Genomic DNA, 13765 nt, shown 5'->3' with positions numbered 1-13765 from the left:
AAATCTCTTCACACTGAAATGTTTTGCTTACTTGTACCTGGGGGGGGGGGGAATCTTCAGATGGGTGATTCTGTAGATAACTGAATATCAACATTAGCTTTTTTAAATCCCTGATAACCCTCCCACAATTAAAACATAATAAAACAAAACACCCATGTCTATGGGGTAAAACTCGAGAAGGGGACTTAGTGCTTAGGCATTTTAAAAATATTTTTATTAATCTTCAAGTATTTCATACAATGTATTTTTTATCACAATCACTCCTCCTAGCTCTCTTTAGATCCAGCCTCCTTACCCAATCAATTTATTTTCTTTTTCAATCCATTGAGCCTGATTTGTGTTGCCCAAACACTTTTTGGTGTGTGTGCTATCTGGAACATGGTAGACCTATGTTTCTCAAGGGGTCATGTCTTTGAAGAAAACCGACTCTCTCCCTCTGTCTTAGTTACTTTTCTATTTCTGTGAAGAGACACCATAACCAAGGCAAGTTACAGAAGAGTTTACTGGGTCTTACAGTTCCAGAGGGTGAGTAGACCATCATGGCAGGAAGCAGGGCAGCAACAGGCAGGCATGGCACTGGAACAGTAGTAGCTAGGAGCTTAGAACCAACAGGAGACAGAGAGAGAGCCAACTGGAGCGGTATAGGCCTTTAAAACCTCAAAGCTCACCACCAGTGACAAACCACCTGCAACAAGATCACACCTTCTACTCCTTCTCAAACATCTCTATCCCCCAGGACCAAGCAGTCAAAAGCAGGAGCCTAATGGGGCCATTCTCATGCAAACCAGCAATTCCTTCCCAGCCACTGTCAATTGCAAGTAGCTTCTTAGCTCGGGATGGGGGTGGGGGTGGTGCACATAGGTATTTTTATTAAGCTGTCCACCTGATTTTGATGCCCAGGCAATGGAGAGTTTACCAGCTGTTAGCACAGAGAATACTTTGCGGGGCAGGAGAGAGAGTAGCAGCCACGAAGTAACTTCCGAGTTATACAAAAGGGATTATGCACAGGACCTAGAAGCCATCCAAGAGCCCAGAGACTATGCACAGGACCTTGAAGCCATCCAAGAGCCCAGAGCAACAGTTTGGGCAGATGATGGCTGACGGAGGCAGTCTGATGGCCAGTTTGAAAGTGTTAGTGTATTACTTAGGGCCCAGACAGATAATAAAGGGGACACTCTGGGCTGAAACAAGGTGCTAGGAGTGGATCCATAAATCAGATTAGAATTTTGTGCCTGAACTAAAATTACACAATTACAGGATTCTAATGCTCGAGGCATTACTTAGATCTGTTAATATGAGGTGGCCATTGCTCTCCTCTCTTGCATTTTAAATTCTATAAAACAGCCTATAAAAACGTGAATTCAAATCATTCTTATTTATTTAAGAGAGTAAATTTCTATTTTAAGAATATAATAAGATGTTTAAGGTTTGTAGTTGTTAGACACATTAAGTTGGAAAAAATGAAGCTATAATCACTGTAATTTGATCACAAACAGGGTCACACAATTCCACCTTCTAAAGTTCTATTGTAACATTGTTTTAAATATAGAAAACATATTAACGGGGGTTGCAGCTAGGACCTCAACAGATGGCCTTCTACGTGATAACCTTGCATTCTGCCACTGAGCTACACTCTTAGTCCTCTCAAGACCTTTCTGACTTGTACACAAATTTTAAGAACAGCGCCTGGCCCAAGTTTAGGATGGCCAGTGGATAGCCTACATCTTCATACTCTGTTGTGCTCAGGGAGCACAGAGTCCCAGCTCATCATCCATGCTGGGAGCTCTGAGCCTAATCCACAGGCGTCTTGTGTTCTCACACAGGCTCTCTTGAAACCCGTGAAGGGATGGGGCATAGCACCAGATGACATAGGGTTCTCATACCTATTTGCATGGGCATGTTTTCTGTGAACCCTTCCAACAGAGGTTCTGATACTCTTAAAAAGCAAACAACAAGAATAAAAACCTAAGCACTGCTTGCAAATTTAAGGGAAAGGGAAACGGGGTGAGGGGTGGGGGTGGGAGGGAGAAACCTTGTTTGGAGTGATTGAGAATTTGTTCAATTTGATCAGTGAATACAATTATAACTTTGTTTTATCAGTGAACTACAGAATCTTAACGGAAGGTCATATTGTTTTAATAAATGAGTGGTATATTTGGGGGAGAGGCCGCCCAGTTGCCTGAAGCATATGTCACCTGAATGAACTATTATTACTTTAGATTTACAGGAGAGCTGCAACAGTTCAACAGATTTCTACATATCCTTTTCCCAGATTCTCAATATGGTAACAATTTATCATAATTTCTATTGTTTTTTTAGTGAAAGCTTTTAATGACTAGTTAACAATATTATGTCACGGTGATTCTTTTAAATTTAGTATAATCTTAGGCACCTGCTCAGTAGAGACTTGAGAAATAGCATCCAAAAACCATTCAGGAAAGAAGCATACTGCCTGTTAGGTTTTTAAATTAACATGCTAGTTGTACATAGTAATGGAACATGTTGTATGTGGGACAGAATCCAATCAAGGTAATCAGGATTGAACTATTACATCATGATTTATCATATCACTTTCATCTTTCTATATACAAATCTAGCTCCTCCCCCCCCCCCCAATATACACACAGTCGTCTCCTGAACCATTTACACTGCTGACATAATGACCTTTTATGGCTAAATCATTATGTGTACTATTTTACATAAATTCTTTTCAATTACCACAGCTCAAATCCAACTTAAGAACTTAAGATGCAATTTTCTAAAGTATAGACCTTACCCAAGCTTTTCCTTTTGTGCTAAAATGTACTTTGTAGCCCCAGTCTGCATATTCTTACTGATCCAGGGTCCAATCTAGAGCAGTGCTGTGTTCAGGTGTCATGCTTCTGCTGTCCCCTGTAGTCAGGGACAATTCCTGGGTCCTTGTGCCTCATCACTTTTGAAGCTCACAGGCAGTTTGTACAAGCCTCTCAACTGGGATTTGGCTGTCATTTTGTTATTAGATTCAGGCTATGCATCTCCAATAGAACCAACAACTGTGTGCCCTCTTCAGGTGGTAAACGGTAGTTGTCCAAGACTGGTGATGTTAACTTTGATCAACTTAATGTAAGTGGTATGTACCGGATTTTCCAGTGTATATTGACAGTTTTCTCTCTTTGTGGGTTACCTTTTCTACAATGAAACCATGCGGTCACCTCATTTCTCATCCAGCTTCCCCCAAGTCGTTTCAGCATTCACTGATGATTTTCACTCTAATTAGCTAGCATGGTAGCTGCCAGCTGGTGTTTTTCTAAGCGCAGCATCTATGTTGTCACACATCAGACATCCTATTGTAAGGAGGTCATTCTCGTTTTTTTTCTTCTGGCCACTCACCTAGTCTTATCTATATGGGCCTGTGGTTATTCTGCACTTACAGTTCATTATTATGATGCTCAATTTGTCCCTGTATCTGGCTGTCCATTGGATATTTCACCAACATTCTTTTAGTACTTTATGGCAGAGACAGACATTTTTGGTACATATATACTTTCCTTCCCAGTTTAGAAATCAGTTCTCTAAAAGGAATGCTTTGGTTTCATTTGTTTTTTTAAAAAAATCTAAGAAGATAATTTAGATATCAATGTTTGAATTCTAGGCATTGCATAGACTTGTAGTTGGGTAGTCCCTGCCTCTAGACCAGTGGTTCTCAACCTTCCCAATGCTGTGATCCTTTAGTACAGTCCCTCATGTTGTAGTAACCCCCAACTGTAAGATTATTTCCATTGCTACTTTGTAACTATAATTTTGCTACTGTTATAGACTGTAAATATCTGTTGTTTTCCAATGGTCTTAGGTGACCCCCAAATGGGGGCCTGACTCACAGGTTGAGAACCAATGCTCTAGACCCTTGCAGAGCATATAATTAGGAAACGGGGAAGGGGGGTGGTTCTGTAGGTAAACGGCTTGCTGTGCAGTAGGAAGATCCCCAGCACCCAATACAAAACCTGTTGTGGTCAAATGTGCTTGTGAACCCAGCACTGGGAGATAGAGGAGGAGAGAGAAAGATCCCTAGAGCTCGCTGGTCAATCAAGCTATTGGTAACATCCATGTGAGAAACCTTATCTCAAAAATGACACATGTTGACCTCTGGCATCCACAGCTACAACAGAACCTAGGCAAAGAAGTTGTTTCACATTTTCTATTGGGCTTTTGCATTGAGCACAGTGGTGGAGCTCCATATTGCCTATCATTCCACTGTGGATTATTCCCCTTTATAGATTAAATGAACTGTCTTACTTGCCATTGTATTGACTGTCATTGTCTTGGGTGGTAGTTTATGATAGAAATCAATTTTTCTCTTATCTAAACTAATTGGGAGTTTTAGTGAACACCAAAGGTGTGTGTGTGTATAAATGTGTTATATATCTAGAAAGTAAGGGCCAAGAAAAAGAAAAATTTAGGGAAGAAAGGTACTAGGATTTAAAATTATATTTTAATATGTTTTTCCTAAACATAAAAATAAACATAAGCATTTTTAAGTCAAAATTTACTATGAAGTGATTTTTACTTCTTGAAACTAATGAAGGGTATCTGTCTGTCTTTCTGTCTATCTGCCTACCTATTGTGTGTGTGTGTCTATGTGTGCACATTTGTGTCCAGGTGTACACATGTGTACAAACCACTGGAGCTGGGGATAAAACCCCAGTTATTAGACTTAGTAGCAAGAGCCTTTACCCACTGAGCCATCTTGCCAGTCCATGAGTTTGAACTTCAGTCCCCTGCTTCACCTTGAGAGCTACATCATAGGTGTACATCACCAACTTGTTTCTATAGTGCTGAGGATCAAATCCAGGGCTATCTGCCTGTCAGACAAGAACTGTGCTAACTGAGCCAGACCTCCAGCCCAGAAAAGCTACTCTTCAATAATGCTTATGTGGCTGACTTAGAAATCATAGTCTAGAAAAATTGCTGAGTAGGGTGCCTAATAAAAGATTGTCAATACCAGAGGGTGACCATGGGATTCATCATGGTGGCTTCTACAGAACCATGTTTGCAGAGCTGACTCCATGTGGATGTGTAGGTTGCAGACACAGGCATAGGCATCATTTCCCTCATTACAGTAGCTGAGCCAAATATGGCTGAGCTATTATTTCAAATACTAGATTTTACCTGTTAACATGGATCCTGAACTTTCTTATTTTTACAGTTAAGGAGGTGGTAACATCAACTCGAGAGATGAGGCAAGAGAAGTTTGGCTTCCTACGAAGAACTCTAACTCCTATTCTTGGCTCCTCTAATATGTAAGTACTAGTGGTCATTGTAGAATGGTACAAGCTCTGGGCATCCTCAGAGATACCTGTCCTCTGTCAGTAGTCCAGAGTGTCATGGGATACACATGATCCATGTGTCACTTAGACAAAGAATACTAATGAGCCACCAGGCAGCAGTATGCCATTGGTAATGTCAGTGAACACTTCTCTGAACATGATAATTTTAAGTACTTTATTAAATACTATATTCATTGTACAGGCTTTGGCCATCATAATCACCATGATATTAACACATGTGCAAAAATACCCACTGAATATGCTTGAAGAAGTATAAATTGTGTTTGGAAATCAATGCAACATTAAAAAATCATTTGATATAAAAACCAAAATAACCAGAAGCATGGAAGCCCATGTGTTTTAATAGAAGCCAATTGCTGACTCTGGGGTGACAGCTGCATGCATGTCCCTGGTCATGTTACACTTCTCCTTGAGTTTTGACTGAAGTAACGTGTGCTCCACCACACCGATTCTAATGTCCATCTGAACAGTTTCTTGCTTCAGCTTGGTTAAGCTCTGCTTAATCTTCACCAAAGGAGCTGGAGAAGAGAAACAGCACGAAATGAAAACGTTCATTCCGAGTATCAGTTTGTCGGGGAATGCCTGACATTTTCCTCAGTTTGTCTTAAGCCAGAAATAGGGTTAAAACACAGCCAATGACTTGCTGACATTCACACAGCTTTGCGGTGGTATTTTAAACACCTGAGAGTTTTAGGATGGGAACTGGTTCAATGTTTGATGTACTGAGGCTAAATTTTCTAACTTTTCTAGGAAAAGAAGTGCTAAGTGGGTATTTAAGGATGTGTTCAACACAGGTTTGTCTACAGGAACAGAGAATAGAATAGCTAGAGAGGAAAGGAAGATGCATTTGAGATCCAAATAATGAACCCATTGAGACACTGCAAGAAAATCCCCACATCCCACTTTAGATTGCCAGGCTGTGTGCAGAGCATTAGAACCCTAGGTGATCTTTCTGAAATACAAGCCAGAGGTGATGACCACTAGCCTGGTCAAACTGGACGGTTTGTAATGGAGGATAATTGCGGAGAGATGAATTCTCTGTTTGAACCCAGCTCAGACAAGGCTTCCTGCTAGGAGGGGAGAAACCCCCAATGTCATCACATCATTGGCCTGGTGCCATCTGGGGTATTCTTAAGGTCGTTTGTATATAAATGGTGAAAACAGAATAATATATTTTTAAATAGTTATAGGAAAAGTACATAAATATTTCTCACTCTATTCTTCTGAGTTAATTTGAATTAATAAAATCTAAATTAGACTAAAAATATTTTTTCTCAGTTGATTTATAATGAACAAAACATTCTGATGACCAGACATTTTTGTACCAATTATTTGTTTAAAAAAAGTAAAAATAGATTATTTGTTTATATATTATCTCTCTGTGTGTTGGTGAGTGTATAGACCTCAGGGGACAGATTTCAGGAGTTGGTTTTCTTCTTCTATCATGGGATCTGAGACAAAACTCAGGTCGCCAGGTTGACGAGTCAAGTACCTCTTATTGGCTGAGCCACATTGTCCCACATTGCTCCGGCCCACAGCGCCCCGGCCCACAGCGCCCTGGCCGGCCGCAGCTCCGGGGCTCAGCCCCTGCCTGGTTGAAGGCATACTCACTGCCGTCCGTCATGCTGCTGCCCTTCTCTTCCATTTCTTGCTTTACCTTTTCTAATTCTTCTGTAACCTTTCATTGGAAAAAAAAAACCTATGAATACTGAATTTTAATGAACCCTGAATTTTTTTGAATGCTGTATTGAGAAAAATCAATGCAGATACAAGGAAATAAAACATTAAGAATATTGTGAACATAATTCAAATAAAAGACAATATATACTAATACACAAAGCTTTTCGGTTTTTAAGACCTGCTTGTAAAACACCAGCAAATTGCTTTCACATTAACTTTCTCATGCTGCGATATTATAGAATGAAAATCAAGTTGTTTGCAGTAAGAAGCCCTCAAACTGTGCAATTATCACTAGCATTTACCATGCCGCTCTCTAAGTATTAGTTATTAGCCAACACAATGCTACCAGACCCCTGCTCTGGCTTTCTAGGGCGCTTTCTTAATAGTATAGTTATTAGAAGACCCATCCTTTCCTGAATTTGAGGCCAGGAAGGAAATGCTTAGACCATATGGCGAGATCCGAAAATACTCTGTTGCGCTCTCCAGCCCAGGAACTCTGAACTCTAAGAGGTTTAAGTGCTGACATGAAGATTCCGGATGAATCTGCACTTGATCTCAAGGTTATACTGCTGCAGCCTGTCCTGGGAGAACCCTGTGCCAGCAGCAGCATCTCTAAAGTGATATAGGAAATATAATCTCTAAACTTTGAGAACATGTTTATATAATCCAGGGCTACGCTGTCATGGCTGTAACTTAGTAGGCTGTGTTTCTATTAGGCTGCTGAGTAAAACCTTCCCAGGGAATAAAGTGCTCATCAAGGCGAAGCAAATTAATTTCTTGCAGGCACCTGAAACATCACAACTGGGGACAACCACCGACTCCAGAGGACTAAGTGGTCCCCGGACGCCCTTCAAATGCTCATTTACCCCACATTAGTGAGTGCTTTCCTTCCGAGGAATGCTCTATCTGCCTAGAAACAGTAAAGGGCTAGAGCCTAAATATTTCTAATGCTATATTGTAAAATAGATATTTCTGAAATGCTAGTGGTAAGAGAAACTTGACTCCTTACTGGCCAAGCAGTAAAGCGTGGGAAGACAGCGGTGCTTAGTAGCCACAGACGGTCTGAGATCTTAGTCTCATGATGAAAAATGAGAATATGTATCAGGTCTTTCTCCTTCTGTAAGATCATGAAATCGAATGAGGTGACACTCAAATACTTTAGAAGTTCCCGAATGAAGAGGTTGCAAGTTATCTCGACTGTAGACGGAGCCACACTGGATCACACACACTACTGACAGCAATCACTGCCAACAGCTTTATCTCTTGAAGACTCACATTACAATTGGCTACAGGCTCCTCGGGTGGTGCTTGGCCCGCTCTTCTATTATTAATTACTATTTTAAATAGAGATTAGGAAGGTTATCAATGCGCTGATAAAACCCGCAAGTTTTATGATTAATTTAATCCAGCAACCTCAGGCGTCTTAAAGAAACAAGAGAAGGATTATTGGTTCACTCGTTAGCGAACTTCTAAAGTCGATGAGTGGAAGTTGGGAGCGACACACATTGAAATCAGCAGCATGCAGGCAGTGGCTGGCTCTGCCGGGGTGGGGTTCCACTGACAGGTGAGCCCCTGAGAGCTGATATGTACCTCAGAGAGGAGTCTGGTCCGTTCAGTTACTCCGCCATTGCCCTGCTGGTAGCGCTCCCTTGCCTGAGGAAGAAAACACCGTGTTTAAGGACAACTCCTGACCAGGAGGAAGATTATTTAAATATGACCTCTGTGTGTGTGCAGTTTCTCCACAGCATTTTATGACACCCTCTTATTTGTGAATATATTTATGAAAGTGACATTTAACTGTAGCTATTTCATGTCCTTATTAATAGGCGCCATGCATTTAAGTGAAGCACTATAAAATGATGAACTGCAGCAGGCTTCCCATGGCAGCTGTGTAACTCGCATGGGCACCATTGACAATAAAAACTGTCCTCCGCCCTCTCTAAACACTCTGGGAGGGTGACTCTCAGTCAATCTAATTTGTGTGCTATGCAAGAGAAAATCAGTTCTAAAATGAAAAAAAAAAATCAATCAGAGTAGAGTCTGCAGCTCAGCAATTAATAAGGATTAATAAAGTGGATGACAGTGCAGCCAACTAGAATATGTTCTCGGAAACTAATCTGGCAATCAATTACTCAATATTAATGTTAGATACACAGTGGCTTTAACCAGAGGGCATTTTTAAAGTAAAAATGTTCAGGAATTCATGTATATATGAGGGAATAATGGATTCAAAGTGAATATAATAAAAAGTGAAAATTATTTTCAACTTAAGTCTTTCAGAACTTCTGAAAATATGAGTTAAGTCAAAGTTATTTTCCTTTTACTCCTGTAAGTATTCTTTAAGATTATGACTCACTGACAAGTTCATATATATATATATATAAATATATATACACACACACACACAGTGCATTCTGGTCATTTTCATCCTCACTGACTTTAACCCACTGCCCTCCTGCTGAACCCCCTTATTTGCATGTATTCTACCTTAACATCAGGAATAACAGGGTTTCCTTATACATCCCCAAGGAAAGCTATGGTATTCCAATAGGTGTTTTTAGAAGCCAGGGATTTTATTTCTGATCAAAATTCTAAAATGTTGAAAGAATGAAAAATTGTTTTCATTGACTTAAATTGTTTGTCTGAATTTATCTTGTTTTTTGTCTTCCTTAGTATGAAGCAGAAAGTCATACTGTGTGGCATGGGCTGCTTTCCCCCAGCACACAGAAATGCACATGATGTTTCCCCCAGCACACAGAAACGCACATGATTCTTTCTCCTACTTCAACAGTGACTCAGAACAGACTTGGAAATGAGACACGCAATCCTGACACTCTCCTCCTGTTCTAAGTCATGATTGTCAACAACAAACCTGTATTTATCTAAATAAAATGAGGAAGTGTGTTTAAGGATTCCTGGGGAATAATAATTTCTATCTCATATGAAATGGAGGTCCTCTTGCCCTCTCGTGGTTTCAAGTGGGCAGAGAGTGATGAACATTTGATGGACATTTTTAAACATTATATATTCTTTGATGATCTCACCCAGGGATCCATCATATCCACCTCAAGTCCTCCCCTCTCTACCTTTTACAATTCATAAACAAAATGTATTATGGCATTTTAGGAATTAGGATCCTGAGTTGGAATAAATCCTGCAGAGCATTCTTAAATTACCTCACTTAGCTGGGCTTGGGCCCCGCGATATTCTTGAACCAAGTGCTCAAGTTGATTGTTAATGTACTTTTCTCGGCTGCCAATCTTTTCCAGAGTCCTGCTAATTTCATTATGGAGCTTGTCCAAAAACCCCTAGAAAACCATGGGATTTTAGAAGACAAAATAAGTCAGTTTTTCAAGACTGGGAAGAATAAGTTAGATACTCTTCAACCCAACCCACGAATGTGTGCAAATGAAGACAGTTTGACATTTCAACAACCAACAAACTCTACGATGAGAAACACTTTAGTCAGACCATAACTTCCGTAAGAGAAGCCAGATGTGATGGCTCAGTCCTGTAAGCCAACGGCCTTGGAGGCTGAAGCAAGGGAACTACCCGTGGGTTACTCTTGGACCCTGTCTTCAGAAAAGGGGAGCTTGGTAGTGTGAGCGATCTCTTGTTCCCGTACATACCTGAACACCTAAGGTTTATGACATGGCAATAAGTTGTATGTAAACTTCAAAATCAAAGCAGCTAAGGACTAATATGACTACCTAGAGCTGGGACCCACAGCCTAGCATTCAGCTTGCTTCTTTATGGCATTCTCTAAAGATCCCACTTCTACCATGGCAACAGGGCTCTGGGAGCTGCAAGTCCTAGCCATTGTCAGCCTGGGGTTCATATAACGTTGGCAATCAAGAGAAAGATTGATATGTATCTAAAACATCTATTAGCTATATGTGTGTAATGTGATAGCCATGCACATATTTAAAATACAAATGAATTGTAGGCATATATACTACCACATCTGACTATAAGTAGCTTCTATTTAACTAGCTTGCTTTACTTGGTGCAAGCATTGGGATGTGAAGATGTAATGTGGAATATTCAATTAACCATATTCTGAAAGATAAGGGTGATATCTGTTCTCCTTTCCTGCTCTGTCACAATAGGCCTAGATGAGTAAATGCATGCTTGTTTGTTTGTTGTTTTGTCTAAAGTCATTCGCATACCTTGGTCTCCTTCAGAGCAGATTCAATCCCACTTTTGTGCTGGTGCATTTGGTCAACATGGATCCTCCAATCCTATTGGTATAAGCACACACAGAAATGAAGCACAAAATACCACCTTTGCACCTTGTGCCTGTCTGCTGTGAAGGTGTGTCCTTTACCTTGATTACTTGGTAGCTGTCCTATTTTAGGTGGCAGAGTCCTATATATAGCTTGCAATCAGGATGCAAAGAGAGCATAGGGCACTTTAGGATAAAAGTCCTAAGTGAATGTAAATTATTTTATGTGTTCACAGAGTGATATCTGGTAATTTGAATACAAATTATTCTTGCTCGGCTGGTGGTTAATATTTATGACTACCCATCAAAATGAAAAAAAAATCTAATTATTAGCAAAGAAATACGTGCTTAAGCAGTAACGATTACGTTTGCCAGAAGCAACTCTCCACTCTTTACTCAAATACCATGTATCAGAGATTAGTTTGTCTCTTGGAAATGAACATGGGTTTTCATTCAGGAGTCTTCAGCAAGACTTCTGAATTTCGTCCCTAATCAAGGAAGTCTATACTGATTGCTAGAGCCTACTGCTACTGGAATCATTTTAAATTGATGTCAACTGTGTAATCTCCTAAAGATACCTTCAAATTATTTCAGTTTATATCATTATAAGTCAAAGCATTAAATGACTTCAGCAATGTCTGTCATAAGAGGCAAACTGAGGACAGTGGTGGGACTTAGGCTCAGTCCCACTATCTGCATAAACTGACAGGCTTGTTTGCTGTGGCTATACAATTTTCTGAAGAAAAAAAATGTGAATAGTTCACACTACTGATGTTTTTACTCTGAAAGACACCCACGCCGACAGGGTGTAAAAATGTCCTGAGTGCTTCAAACATACCAAATATCGTTATAATATATTTAAGCTGCAGAGAGCTTTAAGACTCATCTAATCTCACACCTAACTGCAAGCAGAGACCTGGCTACAGAAGAGGGCACAGCTGAAGCCATGTACACAGCAGTCTAAGTTCTCGACTGATGCCTATGGCCAGCTCAGGGGTAAGGAGAGGACAGCTAGCCACCTGACACTAGTAAGAAGCACACACACACACACACAAAAAAAATAGAATGAACGAGCACTACTTGTCCCGGGGTCTTTCTGTATCCTGAACATAGCATCTCAAGATATAAAGGCTGGAAGGGACTTTCGAGACTATCTCCTCATCATTAACAATTAGGTACCTCAGCATCTTGAGCATTTTAGGTTGGAAGGGTAATACAAACAAGAAGAACACAAGGAACATATCAGTGTAGAGATAAAGCACAAAATTCTGGAGTGGGAGGTAGAGGAGATTGATCATGGCAAAATCAAACCAAAGGAAGAGGTAGATTAAACTGTGTCAGGACTTTGTTCCTATCCTGAGGAGTATGGCTTCACCTTATGGACAAGGGTATGCTAGCATAGGTTTTGGGTTGAATTTACAAGTCAAGTCTGTGTTTTGAAAAAGTGATAGGTTATTGGGCCCACTAGGAAGATTAAGATTCTGAAGTCTGGTGGGAGACCAGTTAGAAGGCCAAGCAGTGATCCAGCTCACATAGATTTGAATGGAAGAGAAAGATATATCCAAGTGACATAGCAGGTAGGACGTTCTCAGCAGGTGACTTGTGAGTGCAAGTGGTTGGTGGAGGTGGGAAGTGGAGGGGGAGCCATTGAGGGCCCTAGATTGACAAAGGAACAGAATACCAAGTCATGCAACTCATAACAAAAACAGGACAGACTTCCGGGAAGCAAAAAATACCAAGGAATTTGGTGTTAGACTTGTTAAATTTCTCTAAGTTTTTATAGGCAATTAAAATACAAAGTTAGCTATGATTTAGAATTAGTTGCCAGAAAAATCCAAATATGTATTTTATTAAAATCTTCACGGACATATTTCTTGATGAATACTGATTTTTAAAAGAAGCAGACAAGCATTTAAAATATTCTTATCTTTTAATCCAACAGTTTAACTCTGGAAAATATACCCACCCTAAACTGGAAACACATAGATTTATGCAAACATCTTTAGTTAAAGTAAAACACCATAAAATATATTGCTAATATTGCATCATTCATTCTACTATTAAACATAATGCACTCAGTATGAAGGTATTTTTATAAGCCTTAAAACCAAGAACTAAGCAATATACTGTTCAGAGATAGACACAGGTAAGAATTCCCAGAAAGGCAGGAACCAGCTAAGGACAGACCATAGACTGGAGGATGGGAGGCACCAGGGCAGGGGAGGGAAGATATATAGCGGAACACATAGGTAATGTCAGGATTCTCAACACCCAAGTCAGGAAAGAGGCTAGTTTTATTTTGAGATTTAAAACTCTGTATTTTACATTATAAACATTAACATATATTAAATGTTCAGCTCTTGTCCTTTTAATGATTAGCAAAATTGTATGCTTAATAGCATACAGACAATAGAAAATACAGTCTCAAAAGACTAGATACTTAAAGTTAGTAGCATATATGTTGTGCTTTACATTAAAGCATGAATTTGAATATAGAACAATTTAATTTTCATTTTTATCCTTTAAAATTTGCTAA

General features: G+C 39.8%; 1 protein-coding gene and 1 long non-coding RNA gene across 4 annotated transcripts in view; one reads left to right on the top strand and one right to left on the bottom strand.

Moving 5' to 3' along the window:
- LOC110311504 overlaps positions 1 to 9895 on the top strand; it is a 16547-nt gene extending 6652 nt beyond the window's left edge. For 2 of the 3 annotated variants that reach the window (XR_002379965.2, XR_002379964.2), the window contains exons 2-3: positions 5183 to 5276; positions 9678 to 9895. This is a non-coding gene — a long non-coding RNA (uncharacterized LOC110311504). Of the gene's footprint in view, positions 1 to 2224; positions 2285 to 5182; positions 5277 to 9677 lie in introns of those variants that run through there. The other variant, XR_002379963.2, reaches the window with a different exon arrangement.
- Ift57 (intraflagellar transport 57) overlaps positions 5465 to 13765 on the bottom strand; it is a 59323-nt gene continuing 51022 nt past the window's right edge. The window contains exons 7-11 of the mRNA XM_021184843.2: positions 11174 to 11245; positions 10181 to 10312; positions 8595 to 8657; positions 6936 to 7002; positions 5465 to 5842 (exon numbers count right to left, since the gene is read on the bottom strand). Of these exons, the coding sequence (XP_021040502.1) occupies positions 5664 to 5842; positions 6936 to 7002; positions 8595 to 8657; positions 10181 to 10312; positions 11174 to 11245 (513 nt within the window). The 3' untranslated portion in view covers positions 5465 to 5663. The remainder of the gene's footprint in view (positions 5843 to 6935; positions 7003 to 8594; positions 8658 to 10180; positions 10313 to 11173; positions 11246 to 13765) is intronic.

The sequence above is a fragment of the Mus caroli genome, chromosome 16 (assembly GCF_900094665.2).
Source record: "Mus caroli chromosome 16, CAROLI_EIJ_v1.1, whole genome shotgun sequence".
In the NCBI taxonomy this organism is placed as follows: Eukaryota; Metazoa; Chordata; class Mammalia; order Rodentia; family Muridae; genus Mus; species Mus caroli.
Note: the sequence above shows the minus strand (reverse complement) of the source record. Positions and strands in the feature narration are given on the sequence as shown.